General features: G+C 41.9%; 1 protein-coding gene and 1 long non-coding RNA gene across 11 annotated transcripts in view; one reads left to right on the forward strand and one right to left on the reverse strand.

Moving 5' to 3' along the window:
* Nucleotides 1–18,281, forward strand: part of LOC116577522 — a 34,245-nt gene that overhangs the window by 4,297 nt on the left and 11,667 nt on the right. Inside the window, exons 2-3 of one of the 2 annotated variants that reach the window (XR_004280528.1) lie at nt 8,331–8,553; nt 9,832–9,920. This is a non-coding gene — a long non-coding RNA (uncharacterized LOC116577522). The remainder of the gene's footprint in view (nt 1–8,330; nt 8,554–9,831; nt 9,921–18,281) is intronic. The other variant, XR_004280529.1, reaches the window with a different exon arrangement.
* LOC116577513 (leucine-rich repeat-containing protein 37A-like) overlaps nt 3,772–18,281 on the reverse strand; it is a 52,571-nt gene continuing 38,061 nt past the window's right edge. For 4 of the 9 annotated variants that reach the window (XM_032320812.1, XM_032320818.1, XM_032320817.1 and 1 more), the window contains 7 exons: nt 14,513–14,631; nt 10,750–12,542; nt 10,245–10,349; nt 6,233–6,282; nt 4,838–4,892; nt 4,614–4,756; nt 3,773–4,513 (listed from right to left, as the gene is read on the reverse strand). In XM_032320812.1, coding sequence (XP_032176703.1) covers nt 4,411–4,513; nt 4,614–4,756; nt 4,838–4,892; nt 6,233–6,282; nt 10,245–10,349; nt 10,750–12,542; nt 14,513–14,631 — 2,368 coding nt within the window. In that variant the 3' untranslated portion in view covers nt 3,773–4,410. Of the gene's footprint in view, nt 4,514–4,613; nt 4,757–4,837; nt 4,893–6,232; nt 6,283–10,244; nt 10,350–10,749; nt 12,543–14,512; nt 14,632–18,281 lie in introns of all 9 variants that reach the window. The other 5 variants (XM_032320814.1, XM_032320811.1, XM_032320816.1 and 2 more) reach the window with 4 other exon arrangements.

Consider the following 18,281-nt stretch of genomic DNA (forward strand, 5'->3'; position numbering starts at 1 on the left):
CTAAGTGAATTTGTGTTTTACTTACATTCGCATCTGTGGGTGTTCCTTAAATCTGGCTTCAGCCTCTGATTCTCCATTATTACCTCACCTCCTTATCTCCCAGTAAGACAACCTCCCTCTCAACTTTCAATTCAGTCTCTGTGCTTTAACTGGACTTAGGTACTGGTTTAAGGCCTGACCTCACATGTGCACGTGACCATGGTGGGCCAATCAGAGTCTCCTCTTCCCAGATACGGCGTCCAAGCTTTAAGGATGGGTTTTCCTCTACATCAGTGTCCCTCAAATCCTGGAACCAGAGGAAAGCACAACTGAGGGATAGATGGGGAGAAGATGACGCTGTTTGAGCCCTAGATGCAGCCAGCGCTTAGGCTTCCCGGGTATATGAGCTGATACATTGTATGACATTTTTGGTTAAAGCCTATTAGTTGGCTTTCACTTGGAACATAAAGAACAGCAAGTGATGTGTCTTTGTGAACTTGGTTAAGTTACACAAGCTGTATTTATATTCATGTATGCTGACCAACAGCTCACAACAACACTAGGTTCCCTATCTGTCTGCTTTTATCAGCCCGAGCCCGAGATAGCTTGACATTGAATAGTCCCATTTAGGGACTGGAGGAAGCAATTTATCATGAGTCACTGCCCTAAAATATACTTTCCACCCACATGCCCTGTCCCTGGAATTCAGTAGCGATGGTGGGATTCTCTGGGGTTCATCCTGGCTCTCTTCAAATGGTTCTCCTTTGGAGTGTGAAGTCTGTGGGGAAAGGCAGCAATTAAGGGAGAGCATCTGGGGCCGGTTCTGCTTTTGCCCTGAGAGCTGGCGAAAGAGATGATGAGAGGGGCCGGATGCCCCGTGGAGCCCTGGGGGCTGTGATGGTGAATCTCGTTGTTCTTCAAATGATCTGAAGTCCATGCAGATTCCCTGTCCGAAGTCCATGCAAATGCCTCCCTCTTAGGATGTTTCAGGCAATGAGAATCTTTCTAGTTTCAAAAGGATTCCAGAGAAAGAAATTTCACTACTTTTTTTTTTTTAAAGATTTATTTATTTGGGTGGAGGAGGGGCAGAGGGAGAGAGAATCCTGAAGCAGACTCTCCACTGAGTGTGGAGCTCCACGCAGGCTGATCCCAGGACCTCTAGATCATGACTGGAGCAGAAACCAAGAGCTGGTCGCTCAACCAGCTGAGCTACCCAGGCGCCCCTCACTACCCCGTTTTGATGTTTAACTTGTAGAAGCCCTTTCTTCTGGAGGTTCCTTTGGGAGCCAGTGGATACGGGATTCAGTGTAGACAAATTTATGTAAAAATCCCAGCTCCCAGTGGCATAGTCTCTTTGCAGCTTCTGGGGCAAACTCACAGCACTATATGTTGACCTGTAGGAGGTCAGTTTATTTCATAAGGAAATCACGTGTGGAGAATGAAGAAGTGGTCTAACATTCACCCAGTAAGATCCCTGAGTCATCACTACGAGCAGAGTCTGGTACTAGGCCCTGGGGAGAGGAAGGAGATGTGATTCTTGCCTTGTCAGGGTTCCTTCCCTAATAGAGAACTGCGGTGGGGCCTTCACACTGATGCGCTGTCTTTCCCTCTGCTCCATTTAGGGAGAACACCTAGAGGAACGGGGCCTCGGTACATAACCTCTAAACCAGGACTCGGTCCCATCCTGGGATAGATAGGATTATTGGCCCTCCCTGCATCCACACTCTTGCTGTGTCTCCCTGTGGACAGTGTGTGCTTTCCTGTGCCCTGCCTCGGGGCTGAGCCATGTGACTTTCTTTGGCCCATGAGACAGGCAGAAATGAAAGTGTGATTGTTCTGTGTCTGGGCTTGAAGAGGCCTGATGAAGTTTCTGTCTCTTATTATGGCCTTTTATTATGGTTTCTTCTGGTAGTCTTTATAGCCTGGGCCCCAGAACCAACACAGGTGGCAAAGAGCTAGCCCTGCGGATCTGCAGACCAACAGTGAGAGGCGGCGCTGGCCCAGCCGGCAGAACATTCCGGTACAGCTGTCCTGGCCATCCTGCAAGAACTGGTGTTTCAGTCCACTGGGTTTGGGGATGGTTTCTCAGTTAGCATTGTGGTAGCGAGGGATACCCAGTACACATACTCACTCCTTCATTAGGCTTCTTCACATTAGGCAGTAGAGACCCAACATAGCCATGTGGTAGATAAAAAGAAGCTTATTGCTCTCTCGTGTAATCATCTGGTTAAACACGGCAGTCTGGACTGGTTTGGTGGATCACGTGTCAGGGAGCCAGGGTCCTTCTGTTTGGTGGCTCCATCATTCTGGGGTGTCGCCCACATCCACGTGAAGTCTTTATGCTGTTCGCAGGTTGAAGTCTCAACTTCCTTTGGCCCTGGAAGCTGGAACCGTCCATGGTGTGGTGGCAGACCCCTCTCCAGCGCTACCCTGGAATGCAGAAAGCCTTACCTTGAAACACGGTTCCGCTTCCGCTTCAGGCCTCTAGGACTTCTCCTCTTCTTGAAGGAGGGTGCTCCCCACCTCCACCCCCAGGGGTGCTCCACCACCATCCCCCAGGGCTCAGCAACATCTCACCCCCACTAGGACCAGAGCTGGTCGTGCCTGGTGTGCCCCAGGACCGAGAGGCCCTGTCTTCCATGGGGGCGGCCACCAGCCAGTGTGACCCTCTGGGACTCCCAATGGTTAAGAACCTGGCGGAGCCTTCTGGTCATCTTCAGTCTGCCCTGCCCTTCCTTGCCCTCCCGCCCTCAAATCCCTGCTGACCTGCAGTCCTGACGAAGCCAGAGAACCTCGGCTTCTGCCAGCTCCCAGCTCTCTTTGCCCTACTTCAGTAGTTTGGTGAGCATAAGAGGGCGATGGATTCTCTCTTTCTCTAAATGCTAACCAGCCTCCTCCGAGCCCTCGTCTTCATTCAGCCTGGCTTGGCCTGTGAAGACTTGAACAAACACAAACATAGTTTTGAGCAGCTCGGGGCCACATCCTTAGTAGAACCCTAGCCTCCCTTAAAGTGCTGGAAGCCCACGAACCAGGTTTCACAGATTCCCTTGACAGCAGAGTTCTGCCAGTTAACAGCGTACCTGTGTGAAATCTGGGAAGTGACGAGGAGCTGGAAGCCATTCTGTCCTCATCTGCAGGCGCAGATGCGGAGGCTGCACGCGGGACTCCATGCTCCCCGCTAATCACCTGGCTGGGGACTTTGGGGCGCTGCTGTGACCTCAGCAATCTTTTTAGGGACAGCAGCAGCTTTGAATTTATCGAAACCAGCTGGTAAAGTCACGGGAAAGCTAGCAATGCAGTCCCCCAGGCCCCGATGTTCACCAGCGCCAGCCCCCACAGTGATTAGCACCAGTTACGTGTATGGACATCGATCATGACCTGAGCTGAAACCAAGAGTTGACCATTTAACCGACCGAACCACCCAGGCATCGCAGGAGTGGAGGAATTCTTGCCTTTTCCAAAGATTGCACTGCGTTATCACCTGGAATCATGCAGCTGTGATCGGTGTTGGTGAGGAAGGTGGTGGTAGGTCTGGTGCTGGGCTGTGCTGGAGAGAGCCAAGCAGCGCACATCTGACCCTCAGTGGGGTCAGGAGACGCAAGGGCGGTATGAGGGCTGTACATGCGAATGGGTAAGTGGCCCCAACACTATGTTTTCTGCAATCAACGCCTGAGGAGGGCAGTCTTGGATAATTACTGCTCTCACACGTTCTTCTTTACCCTAGCCCTCAGCCCTTCCCTGCCAGCTACCCAAGGGTTGGGATTTTTTTTTTTTTTTTTTTTAAGAAAACAAACCAAAAAAACCCCAATGTGAATTATCTACTCCCTTCAAAGGGTGAAGAACCCTCAACTTGCCAAGACAGGGCACACATTTTGTGCACGAGATTGCGCACTTGGGAAGGAAGTTAGGGTTTAGGCCTGCCGTGGAGCTAGGCTCAGTGATTCAAATATTCTGGCAATGCCAAAGCCCTTACGGGAGGCGCCAGAAATAGATGATCTTCTCTGGGCAAGAGGTCAAGTGTGTTGTGAGTTACTGATATTTGGTGAGCCAGGGAAGAGAGCACCAGAATAAACTGCTCATTGATTTAATTACCCAGTCTACACCCCCTGAAGATATGTTTTTCGGTTTCCAGAGACTGATTTGATCAGGGAAATGAGGGAGAGACACCACTACTCATCCTCCTTTGCCCGCGCTGCTCCAGGACACCGGCACCCACGAGGGATTCTACCTTCAGTCCTGCTCCTTGTGCCCGTGGTCCCTGTTCTCTCAATAATACATGTTTAACTGGTTCCATTTTTATTCCTTACCACGTGGCTAGAATTGGTTATGAACTTATACATTTTAATATGAGAAAAATAAGTATTTTACAGGCAATGCTGAGAAGCCAATATCAGAAAATAAACTCTGTAGGCGGCCTGAGGCAGGCTGGGCTCACTCGGTGACGGTCTCTGCGGCAGTCTCACTCTCCTCACCCAGCTCTTCAGCAGTCGAATCTGTGGCCTGAGTCTTCTCTGCTGTGGCTTCACTTTTCTCTCTGCAAAAAGGAGAAGAATGCCAAAGGCTTTTACTCTGCAAAGGGACAGTTCGACTTTCCACAGTTTCCTCATTTGATATAAGAGCCATAAATCAGGTACCCTGGTTCCTTGTTGAAAATCTCATCCTCATCAGAAGAATCCTTGTCGTGTAACTTCTGTGCCATGTTTTTCTTGCGTGTGGCATTGAGAGGTCTGTACATGTCCCGAAGCCAAAGTGGCCGCCTTCTCCAGAAAAAGCCCTCCTAGAAAACAGAAAGGATGATGTGAATTCTGCATTTCCCGTGCTCTCTGCAGCCACGGGGCTTTATCCTGCTCAGATTTACCTGATTCTCATTTTCGGATGAGCATCTCTTCCGCAGCAGAGACCGAAAGAAGCCCCTTGGAGGAAATATATGCACAATTAGTGACTCATGCCGTATTCCATAACTCTCACAACGTGTATCTCTGGTCTTATTAGGACACCTCCATCCAGAAACACAGGAAGCAAAATCACTACAGATCTGGGATCTTGAAAATAATCCCAAGCATGTTGGGCTTCCAGAATTTTCCCACATCTATCCATAACAGCCCCACAATGTCTCTGGGGAGATCTTTGCATGTGGCTCGACATGGAATGCAGGCAGGATTTTCATCCCGCTCACCTGGGACCTTGGCCAAGTGCCCTCATGCAGTGAACAAACTGGGCAACTGCACGGAGGAAGCACCTTACTCTCTCCAGAAGCATTTTACAGTGGGCCCCAATGCACTCAGTCTCATAGGCATCATTTGCTGGGGAGCGGGAAGGAGAGGTGCTTCTATGTTCCTAGTTGCTTTATCCTGCAAGTTGAATCGCACCAAGAAAATGCCCGAATCCAACCAGCAAAGTTATCTAGCTCACTGCCTTTCACACTGTAGGCTGTCACTGATGAATGAGTCGTGAAATGAGCTTAAAGGTCACAACCAGCACTAAAACACAAAATATTCTTTTTGAATACAAACAGTATAGAAAAAATGAGAGCGTATGGTAAGTTTGTCTTAGAAACTGCTCATGTCTCTACGGTATGTGTGTACTGAGTTGTGACATAAAATGTAGCTCGCAGCCCATGGGCAGTGTAGTCAGAGAGGGAGTGCCCAGCTGGAAAGGAGTCATCTTCTGACACTCCACTAGCAGTATGACCATGGGACAATTTACCTTCCCCTGCTTCTTCTCCATTTCCTTATTATAAAAGGAAGAGACAAACTATTATCTAAGGCCTCTCCCAGTTACAATTCTATGGGGCCTGTACAAAGGGAATGGTGAGTGGGGACTTGAAAGCCAGGAGGAGGAGGAGGAGGAAGAGGGAAGTTTTCTGCCACTTTATAGGAAGGAGTCATATATTCTGCCCTCCATCAGCCTTGAAGACTAGCCCTCTTTGCCCAAGATTTCGTGGCCCTCCCTACCCTTTCCCCGAAGCCTCTGAGAAGGCCTGATGCACACTCCCAGCAGGAACCAGCACCTCCCCATACCACCCTCGTTTTTAAAAAGACTGGTGACCAGCAGATGCTCTGTGCCAGTCTCCTCCTAACTCAGGTTTGGCTGGGGAGCTAATTTTGCTGGATCCAGGAAAAGCATTAGGCCAAATAAATGTTCTTTCTGCCTTTCGTGGTGTCCTGGGAGTAAAATAAGGGGATGAAATAGAGAGGAGTTCTAAAATCTAGTTCTAAATTTCTACTTTAACAACTGCCAGACTATTATTTACCTTGAGTTTCCTTCTTTACCTTCCTCTGATGCTGTTCTATGAGAATAAATCTGTTTTGGAAGAAAACATGATCACAGTTACCCATCTCGATGACCATCCAGATCTTTTTCATTTCTTTGTATTTTAGGTCTTATCTAGCCAAGGAGAGGATAACTTTTTTGAGGACAGGAATTCGGTTTGCTTAATAGTCCTCTGCTCTTCCACAATACCTAACTTGGGATCTTGTGTGCAGCTGACAATACATTTTATTGGTGGTTTTAGATGACATTCAACAGATAATTCCTAATACAAATTCTTAGAAGAAGCAAAAAAAAAAGTATCTACCAGAAACCTAAGCAGCAGCATTGTTTTAAAGTCAAGGACAAGAGTGGGATGCCCATTATTCTGGCTACTATTCATCATTGTTGAGGAGGTCCTAATCAATGCAGTAGGAAAAATGAAGTATTAGGAAGAAACAAAACATATTTACCTATGAAATTATGAACAACCCAAGTGACCCAAGAGAATCGACTAAAATTTTACTTAAGTATGAGAAGTCAATAAGATGGCTAGATACAAAATGGAGAGCTCAACATGCAAACCATAATAGTGATCCATAAATAGCTAATCAGTGAATGGAAGAATGATCCCATTTACACTATCAATAAAAGGCATCAGGTACCTAGGAGTAAACTTACAGCAAAGAATGGGTAAGACCTATGAGACAAAAATATTAAAACTCTTCTGAAGGACATTAAGAAGAAATGAATACGTGATGGGAGATAGCATCTTCCTAGAATATTGCAAAGATGTCAGGTCTCCTCAAATTAACCTATAAATTCAAAGTAATCCTATTCAAAATCCCAAGATAGTTTTTTTTTTTTTTTTAAAACAAAAACTGGTCAGGAGACATTTGGTGGAGAAAATATGCAAGCCTAGCTACAAAATAAGAGAAAAAGAAGATCAAAGAGCAGGAGCTTACCCTACCAGACATCAAAATATGTTATTATAAGGCAACTGGAATTAAGTACATAGTGTGATACTGGTACAGGGAAAGAAACTGGATTGATTGAGTCTAGATAAAAAATAGTATTTTAGATCAGTGAAGAAAGAAAGAATCGTTCAATAAAAGATTTTAAATTAACTGGATCTTTATGCAGGGGGTGAAAAAAGTTAGATCCCTTACCTCAACCATCCCCCAAACCAAAACAGATTCCACACATATTCAAAAATGTAAATAAAAACAAATGTTATAAGAGTATAGAAGAAAACAGTATAGAGGCAGCAAAGGCCTCGTTAACAAGACCCACATCCCAGAAGGCATGAGGACTGGCAGATATGGTCCTTGCCCATCATTCTTCATAGTCCTCGCCCCCTTCACCCCTGGATTGTTGGTCTTCCTGTTGATTTATAGAACTATATTAATCCTTTTAGTGGCTTTCACTGAATTTCAATGTTTTAAATATTTGTCAGTGTTTTCATCTTTAAGGAGACAAAATGGTGGAACCGGAGCACAGGCTTTGCAGTCAGGCGAAATGGGGTTCTGCCTTGGGTTTTGCCACTGGGGCCTTAAGCTGATTTCCCTTTTAGGTATCAAAGAAGGATGGTAATATCATCCTCACAGGGTTGTGGGGATTAAATCGGGTGTGGGAAATTCTTCCTATGCTTGGCATAGATCAGTGCCAAGTTTGCTAATGGTGTCACAGACAAGATGATCAAATCTATCAAAGGTTTCTGCCCGTGGTGTCAAATCATAAAGCTCTTTCCCACCACAAGATGATAAAAAATATTGCTTCTGTTTTCCTCTAACAGTTTTATGGGTTCTTTTCTTTTTTTTTTTTTAACATTTACTGAAATATGTTTAAGGTGAGAAATGAGGCTCTGCTATTATTTTCCTCCTAAATAATCAAGCAGTTGTTCTATTACCATTTACTTCTTTTCTTCCACTGATTTGAATACTAAAAGGTAACATTTCAAAAGTCCTAGGAACACATGGGTCTGTCTATTGCTGGATTCTGTATACTACTTCAAATAAATATTAGGCTGCCTTATTGCTCATTGTGAAGTCGACATAATGCCTCATCTCTCTTCCTTTGAACGCCATTATTGTCTACTACAGGAAAAGCACTGCATTGTCTCCGTCCTCAAAAAGCTCATCATCAAAATAAGGAGAGGAAATAATGCAACCACATAAATACAAGCAAAAGGCTAAACTACATAGAAATTAAAAACAGCAATAAGAATTTACAGAACTTCCCTGAAAGCTTTGGCTTTCAGCCACAGGCCACCTGAAGATACAGATACTGGACAATGGCCAGTGATATATCTTCCCAGAGACCTTGGTAAGCTGACCCCATGCCAGTTCCTAGACTCCTGGGCTCAGCAGTCAGACTCTGTCCTTAACAAAAGCAAACTCACTTCTTCCTATAGAGGCAATCTCACTTTATCAGTGCCCCAGGATGGATCAAAATCAGAATGCTGGGTTATCACTTGACAATGGGAAATATATCTGTTCTGCAGATAGGGCATCTGTGTCTACATGGTTGGGAACTAGCTCTCGGGGACACTGGCCTCCATGGCGCACTGAAACACAATTAGAAGGCTACTTGGTGAGAAGAGAATTAGAAGGAAAGTAACAGCTGAATCCACTGTTTGACAGAAAGGACTGAAGTAGCCAGATCCATCCATCTCCCCAACAGGCAGAGCCACACTAGTGGGCTTAACGCTCATATGTTGCTTGAGGGGCCATGTCTACTCTTGGGGAAGCCTAGGATGGGCACGGCCCATGGTGGGCTCTTCCTCACCATTTCTTTGTTTTTACTACTGACCAACCTTCCTGCAGGCAGACATGTTTCTCTTTAGCAGTTCATATATCCAGTCCATTTTTACTTAAGTCTGATAAACCAGGAAGCCACTTGATGTTTACATAGCTCTGCTCTGCTCCATGTTTTGATGTTTGGTGTTTCTCTCTTGGGGAGCTGCCTTTTAAAAAGTTGTTTACCTTATTATTGTTTTCAGGAGAGGGGAATGCATCAATATGGACCCTAAGAAATGGTGACAAATCTCACAGAAGGACTAGGACCAGGAGGGCTGGAGAGTTCAGGGAAGGCTTTTTGGAGAATGATGAACTTGTGTTGACTTTTGAGAGACTCATGGTACTTCCACAGGCAGAGCGAATTAAGAGGGAATTTCAGATGGGCAAAGGCACAGACAAAAGCAGGAATGGGCATGGGGTGACTAGGGTGTGGTGAGGAGTGGCTTTGGCTGGAACGGAGGCCTGCCAGGACAGTAGAAAAGGTAAACAAGGTAAATGAGTTTGGATTGGTGGGATAAGTCAAGACTGTCAACTTGTTCAATCATTCTTTAAAAAATGTTAGCACCTGCCTGTTGGGAAAAGGAAGAAGTCATTAAAGGATTGAAGGAAAAGTAAACAGGCAAGCTCCAGCAACAGACTATAAATCTGACGTACTTTGAGGTAGCCTGCTACAGGATTTGGGCTGCAGTATTTGAACTGAACCTATTCACACAACACCTTACACAGTGGAGGAGAAAGCTGCTAAGTAAATCTAATGAATCAACAAGATGACACTTTTATCTGTAAGTTATGTCCTTTCTTCCAGGATGGCTGATGGTTCCAGGAGGGCAGAGAGACTTCCTCTGTCATCATTTCAGCCAAGGAAAGAAATCAGTGGCAGTCTGAGACTCACAGGTGAGTACATCTAATCGACATAATTTTGAGTTGAAGAAATGTTACTATCATGTCAACTCTGGCCTTCTTAAACTTAATGTCTCAGTCTAATGGCTTGTTGCCTTGGTTACAATCCACAGATCTCCCGGCAGTGGGGGGTTCTTTTAAAATTCCCCGGAATATACTTGGCAGTAAAGGAACAAAGCAGATTTCAGTCCTCCAAACTGAAGAGGAATATCAAGTAGTAGTAGGTGGGAAAGTGGCTTTGATTTTCAATTTGTGGGTTCTGAATCAATTATAAAGATAGAAGATATTCTGGAAATCTGAATTAATGGTTGTCCTTACCTCAATGAGACAGAAAACTATAATCAAAATCATCACTACTACAGTCACAGATATTGCCAAGATGAGTTTGTTGTTATAGCCATAACCTGGAACTTCTTTTGTGAGCTAAAAAAAAAAAATAAAGAAAGAACAGGTTTTTATTTTTTAGAAAACAAAGAGACAGGATGGAAAGCTAACTATTCTTCAGCTACTCTAAAACCCCATTCTTTCAGATGAGTGCCTTACAGATTCTTAAGGAACATACTAAATCTAAGGTGTTATGTAATCTTATCATCAGCATTTTCTTCAAAAATTTATTTATCTTGTATGTTAGGTCCCCTCCTCATATACCCTGGGGATAGTGGCACTAAATGAGCAAAGTGGCAGGTCATGTGTCTCAGCCAACGTTACCTGGCCAAGACAAGACCCAGACTAGGCCACCCCTGGTCTTTGGGCTTGGGCGATTTCATGGCATTTCCTAAACTGACTCAAAGTCCAGATCCTATGTTTCAGGAGTTTTCCTCACCTCACTGGACTCCTGCCCTTTCTGTTCACTCTGGACTTCTGTGCTCTCGTTGATATAGTTCTCAGTCTTCCATTGGTCCGTATCCCACTCAGCCTTGGACACCTTTACTTCTTGCTGCTCACTGAGAAGCTTCATCAGGAGGCCTGTTCTGGAGATGAGCTTGGCACAGGCCAGTTGCACGTGGGTCTCGGAGCAGTCCATTTTCAAAGTCCGGATAACATGAGAAATGAGCCTTCTCACATCATTGTTGGGGATGAGGGACCGTAGCTGCTGGTTTAGCTGAATTTCAAATAGATCCCCTGTGGCTGAGTGCTTCGACACAGTGAACTCTGTGGACTTCGGGGGCAATTCGGTGCCCATGTTGTGGTATTCCCATTGTGTTTCATTGGTTTGTTTAACAGTTGGCATAAAGTTGTCTCCGGTGGCTGCAGAATGTGCCCTGGGAAGATTCTCATGGTTCCCGAATTCAGGGAGGGTTTGTTCTGGCACCGTCTCTTCAAAAACATTCTGCGTAGTAGTGTTTTCCACAGTAGTGTTTTCCCTAAGAGGTTCTGAAAGAGTAAATAATTCCGGAAAAGGATTTTCCTGAGAACTCATTTCTCCTGAAGATGAAAAAGCCTCCCGTGAGGGGGAATTTATGAGGCTCCTGACTGCAGAGAACGGAGGCCTCTTTGCCAGCATCAGTTTATTTCTGAGAGGACTTTTCTTTTTGAATTTTCGATTCCGTTTGGCCTTGGGTTCTCTGTGGACCACACGTGAGCGAGTTTTATGAAAGATGTACTTCTTTCCGGAATGTGAGACTGGTCTGGGAGCCTTCATATTCTTCACTCTAGCATTTGCATCCTCTAAAACAAAAATGGTGTAGGTTAAGTCTTTTGATTTGTTTTTCACCTCAGGTAGGGATTTCGGAGCAGTGGAGGCAGAAGGCCTGCCCAACGAGTATTGTTTCAGGAAGGAAGAGACTGCTGCCTTGTGCTCCTTTATGAATGAAGGCTCTGTATTGAAGGAGTCCCCCACTAATTTCTTGGGCCTCTGTGCCATGTGAAGCTGCTCCAGCTCCCTTGTAGATGGTCTCCTGAGCCTTCTTTCTTTGGCCACGTTCTCCACAAATGGCTGGGCATTCTGTTTCTTCTGGTTTCTCTGACGGCGCAATTCTTTGAAGTACCTTTTCCGTAGGCCCTTGGGGCCCTTGATGACCTTTTTCACTCTCAGCATCTTTTTCCCTACATGCTCAGCCTTGGCGAGGCTCTCTTCCTGAGCTTGGGCAGTTTCCAATTTCTTTGGAAAGATCTGGCGTTTAAATTTGGGACCGAAAAGACCGGAATGTATAAGCATGGCAATTTTTTCTTTTTTTTTCACCTCATCAATTTTTTCTTGAATTTCTGCATCTAACAAATTTTCCAGAAAGTAGAGTTTCTTCAGTTTATTTTTGTAAGTTGAATTGTTGGGTCCAGGTTTAAGAGATAGGCTCCCTGTGTTGTTTGTCAAGGGACCTGTGGGCTTGTCTCCATCTTGTACATTTGAAAACAGAAGTTTAATAAATGGTAATAATGTTGATTCTACATCTTCTAGATTTCCCTCTGAGAAATAAGGCAATATGTAATTCAGTGCACTAATAACATCACTTTCATCATTGAAGTCTAGCTGCTCATTGATAAAGGCTAGACTGACGCTATTTTTGTCTGAGGATGCCTTCTCTGGCTCAATAGTCAGCTCAGTACTGGTGCTCTTCTTCCGGGCTTTCAATACCTTCATGAATGAGCCTTCTGTATTCCTTATAGATACTTCTTCATCTATCAACAAAGAAGAGACTAGTTTTGATAATGAAAGACTGCTAGTACAGCTTTTTGTCAGTCGACAGCCCTATATCCCAGTCAAATAAATTAAGAATCGGCAAATATTTGAGTACCATTTAGAGAGGAGACAAACTCAAACTCTAATCTATGGCTGGCAACAACAAAAGGAGAAAAGGATGTTTTTTTGAAAAGGTGGCTATTTACTCAGAAACTTCCATAGTGTGAATAACTATATTTGGGATAATTCCTGGGGTCCCCAAGGCCCGATTGCCCAGTACTCAAGAAAAAGTCAAGGCTGGAAGACACTCAGCTAAACTGTGCGCAGATCTACAGTGACTCCTGGCATTCACATACCCCATCCTGTCCTGCTTCAGATGCAGAGGGAGCATGAGGTGTCCTCCTTCCTTTCTTCAGTGTGCTCGTGTTCTTACTGCCATCACAGATGCCCACGACTGCACCCCCTGTTATAGGTCCTCATCTGGATATGCCTTCTCTAGCTACCCACCAATTCCTTGCTTGGTCCCCCCTCCCATATATTGCAGTTCATATAACATAAGCTCTAATCAGAAAAAAACCCACTATGTCTACTCTGGCTCTTTGTTTAAATGTGCAGGGATCTGGGATGTAGGTATGAGAGCTATGCCAATGTGGAATGTTTAATAAATTAAGGGAATGATACTTGAGGTCTTAAAATGCAGAAGGGATAAAGAAACGTTAGTCAGATGCTTATTTCACTTTCATTTCTAATATTTCTAGGTTTACTTAGGGAATCATCCAGAGCTTCCAACTACCTGAAGGTCAAGTGTGCCACTGTGTACACTGCAGAGCATTGTGCAGCTGGGTTTCTTTTCCAGAAGAAATAGAAGTATTTTTAGTGGTGGTGGTGAGGGTCAGAGGAGGAGGTAATAAGGGTCACAAGAAAGAAGTAGCAATAGGCTTGCTGAGAGCCCAAAATAAGAAGATACTTGAGTGCTAGGCTACAGCATTTAACACCTCTGGTCACAGTTTTCCTCACCTGTAAAAGGAGATTAAACATGCCTCTTCTCCCCAACTCTAAAGGAGAAGGGAGTAATAGAATTTGTAAAAAAAAAAACTGTTTTGAAAAATAAGCAACACTGTATTTACAGAAATAGCAGTGTTATTTCTGATGTACCATAGATCATTGATAGGGACTCATATTGCAGCTATCCAGGTGCACAAGCACATTTTGGAAGTCATCAAGTTAGTGCCAATAAAACATAGTATACAGAAAAATACTTAACACCTGAGTGGTTTTGGACAGAAAAGCTTAGGATTCAGAACAAGTTCAGAGTTGGGCAGTTCAAGAATACAAGAGCCCTCTCTTTCCATTAGAAGGTAGCAGCTTCTGGTTAGGGAACAGAAACTCTCAGGCTCCGAATACAACTTTTTTATAAATCAGCATCACTTTTACTCTTATAATATAACTTGTAAAAATAAAAAAATATGTATCTTTTTCTGTCCTATAAAATAAAGGGCACCTGAGATGTAATGCATATAATATCAGTTTACAAACTGTGATGCACTATATGAACAAGTTTGCATTTGGGGGTAATTATTTAATAAGGTAATTGAGAATCTAACTTTTAACAAAGGAATAGTTCTCAGGAATGTAGGGATTTGAGGGTACTTGGGTGTCTCAAGTGTATGACTCATGGTTTTGGCTCAGGTCATGATCTCGGGGTTATGGGATTGAGCCCCGCATTGGGCTCTGCACTCAGCGGGGAGTCTGCTTGAGATTCTCTCCCTCTGCCCCTTCCTCGACTTGCATGTTCTCTCTCTCAAATAAATAACTCTTTTTTTTTAAAAAAAGAGAGATTTAGGGATTTGACTCTGAATGAATAAAAATAATGCAGTGACATCATTACTTAAAAATTTTATCATTGTTGATTAAAAATAAAAAATTAAATAAACATTTATAAGCTTATCATAAGACAATTCAGACTCACCACAATGTGTGGCATTTGTCATACATTCACTGTCACAATGCAGCTTGACTGTCTTGCAGACAACCTCAATATTATTTTTGAATTGACAGAGACAGCAGGCCATACGGCTAGGTAAAATCCTATAAATGGAAACATAGGTAATTAAATTAGTGGTAAAGGAGTTACTTGAGTAGGTAGAAGAGGCAGGCCAAGGGCATCACAGGGCTGTGTAAAAAGGAATTCTTGAGGCATATGGCCTGGATGATTGGGGAGGGACCAGTTGGCCAACTGCTGCTCTAGAATATTGTAAATAAATAGACAGGACAGAGGTGCCCAATGGAAAGGTAAGGGGGTATGGTATGCCTAGAGTAAGATAGAGATGAGAACTGGGTGACACTGATCAGTAGTTTAGTTCAGAAGTATCTGCTTCCAACCCAAAAGTCTCGCTTTGGGTTGATAGCACACAGGAAGAGGGTAGACTTCTAAGAAGAGTCTGAAAGGTCTGAAATATGTTCTGTATTGGGGATAGAACGCAATCAATCAAAACAAACCAATAATCTACACAGATGTTACAATTAGCAGACAAAGACATTTAAAAAGTTGTAACTGGGGTGCCTGGGTGGTGTTGTTGGCTAAGTGTCCCACTCTTGGTTTCAGCTCAGGTCATGATCTCAGGGTCATGAGATCGAGCCCCGCATTGAGCTCCTAGCTCAGCATGGAGTTTGCTTGAGAGTCTCTCTCTCTCCCTCTGTCCCACTCACTCTTGCTTTCTCTCTCTCAAATAAGTAAATAAATCTTTTTAAAAAGCTATAACTGTATTTCACATGTTAAAAAAAACCCAGACTAAAAAATCCATGCCTCAAAAAAAAAAAAAAAAATCCATCCCTCTACTTAACTCAGTGAGTCGTGTAACCCCTTCAAGTGGCCTAATATATGTGTACTTAGAGTCCCTGAAGGAGAGGAAATATAAGAAATTTTGAAAAAATAATACCCTAAAATTTTCCAAACAGGTAAACCCAATAAACCACAAATCCAAAAAGGTCAGTAAACTCTAAGCACAAGAAACACAGACAAAATTACATGAAGACACATCATAATCAAACTGCTCAAAACCATCAATAAAGAGAAAATCTTTATAGCAGCCAAAGGAAAAAAAACACAAACAACATATAGAGAAACAAAGATAGTAATGAGAACATATCTCTTGTTGGAAATAATGGAACTCAGTAGAGCAACATCTTTAAAGCAGTAGAGAGGAGAGGGGACCCATTGACTATCAAGCTAATATTCTATATCCAGATCTTTCAAAAACAAAAGCAAAAAAAAGACCACCTGACACATACAAAAGCTGAAAGAATTCATCACTATTAGACTTACACTATAGAAATGCTAAAGAAAATATTTTTAAGTGGAAGGAAAATGATACCAGATGGAAAGGTGGATCCACACAAAAGAATGAAGAACATTAGAACTGGTAACTACATAGGTAAATATGTAAGATTTTTCTTACTATTTAAATATCCAAATACAATATGATTTCATTTATATGTAGAATCTTAAAAAAAAACCAAATGAACAAACAATGACAATAAAAAAGAGAGAAACACACTCATAAATATGGAGAAAAAACATGGTTGCTAAAGCAGAGAGGGTGGGGATATAGTCAAAATGGGTGAAAAGGATTAAGAGATAAAAACTTCCCATTATAAAATAAATAAGTCACCAGATGAAAAGTACAATGTAGGGAATATAGTCAATAATACTGTAATACACTTAATGTTGTGAGCATTTCATAACATATATAATTGTTGAATCACTATGTTGTACATCTTAAACTAATATTATATTAACTATACTTGAATAAAAGAGTTAACTTATTGTTTAAACAAAAAAATAATATGGTGTGCTGTTTATAACGGAAAGTAAAATGTATGAAAGCAGTAGCACAAAGGCCCAGGAGGGGAGAAATGGAAGTATCATATATTTTGGAAGGTTCTTATACAAATCATGAATTCATATAATATCATTTGAAGATAGACTATGATAAGTTAAACACTACAAACCAATAAGCAATCAATAAAATAAAACCAGAGTTGTAACAAATTAGCAAAGAAATAAATAATAAAATGTACTCAGTCAATCCAAAAGCAGAAAGAAAAAGAAAAAAAATGAAAAAAAGAACAGATGGGGCACAGAGAAAATATTAGACAGTAGCTTTAAATGTAATCATAAAAATAATTACATTAAATATAATGGTATAATCACCCTAATTAAAAAATTGCCACACTAGATAAAAAAGCACAAACCAACTATATGCTGTCTTCAAGAATCATCTTCAATAGAAAGATATAAATGGGTTATAAGTATGGAAAAAATTATGCTATGCTAACATGAATCAATAGAAAACTTGAGTGGCTATATTATCATAAAACAAACTCAATTTCAGCAAAGAATATTACCAAGGATAAAGGAGATTATTCCATCATGATAGAAATGTCAACTAATAAAAAAAGAAATAACCTAAAAATTTATCCATCTGATAACAGAACTTCAAAATATATCAAGGAGAATGGCAAAGAGAAACAAATAAATACACAATTATAGTTGGAGAGTTCAATATCCCTCTGTCAACAATTGACAGAAAAAAATATATTTAAAAATCAATAAAGATATAGCAGACTTGAACAACACTATCAACCTACTTGACCTAATTGACATTTATAGAACACTCCACCCAAAATCAGAATATATGTTTTTTTTTCAAGTAGACACATAATATTTACCAAAATAGACCTATATCTCATCTATTACCAGAATTCATGGCTAAAAAACAAGCCTCAGTAAATTTAAGATTTTAGTCATTCAACATATGTTCTGTGACCACAATGGAATTAAATTAGAAATTAACAGATTTGAAAAATCTCCAAATATTTGGAAACTAAACAATTTGTAGAAGTCTTTTATCAAGATGAAGAAGTTTCATTCCATTCCTAGTTTGCCAAGTGTATTTTTTTGTAATTGGTAGTCAGGAATGGGTATTAGATTCTTCAGATACTTTTTTCCAATTAATTAATTAATTAATTTCTAAGTAACCCTGTGCATCAAAGAGATCAAAAGGGAGATTAAGAACTATTTTGTATTGACTAAAACTGAAAACATATCAATATATGGGATGTTGTTAACACAGTGTTCAGCTTCCCTAGCATCCACTTTTAAGAAAGTAGAAAAAGAAAAGAAAATTAATCACTGAGTAAGGAGAAGGAATAGCATAATAACAATCAAGGCAGAAATGCAGAAAATGGAAAACAGGAAAATAGAGAAGTCAGTGAAATGAAAAGACAGTTTTTAGAGAAGGTAAATAAAATTGATAAACCTCTAGCCATATTGACCTAGAAAAGATAAGAGAAGACACAAATTGTCAATATCAGAAATGACAGGGGTCTGGTGCCTGGGTGGCTCAGTGGGTTAAAGCCTCTGCCTTCGGCTTGGGTCGTGATCCCAGGGTCCTGGGATCAGCCCGCATCAGGCTCTCTGCTCAGCAGGGAGCCTGCTTCCTCCTCTCTCTCTGCCTGCCTTTCTGCCTACTTGTGATTTCCATCTGTCAAATAAATAAAATCTTAGAAAAAAATGACAGGGGTGACATCAGTATGAATTTTACATATGTTAAAAGAATAAAGGAATATTATAAAATAATTTATGTCAATAAGTTCAAGATGAAATGGACAGATTTCTTAAAAGACATGAACTACTCAAAAATAAATATGTAACTTAAATAGCAACTTAAAGATAA

The sequence above is a fragment of the Mustela erminea genome, chromosome 18 (genome assembly GCF_009829155.1).
Source record: "Mustela erminea isolate mMusErm1 chromosome 18, mMusErm1.Pri, whole genome shotgun sequence".
In the NCBI taxonomy this organism is placed as follows: Eukaryota; Metazoa; Chordata; class Mammalia; order Carnivora; family Mustelidae; genus Mustela; species Mustela erminea.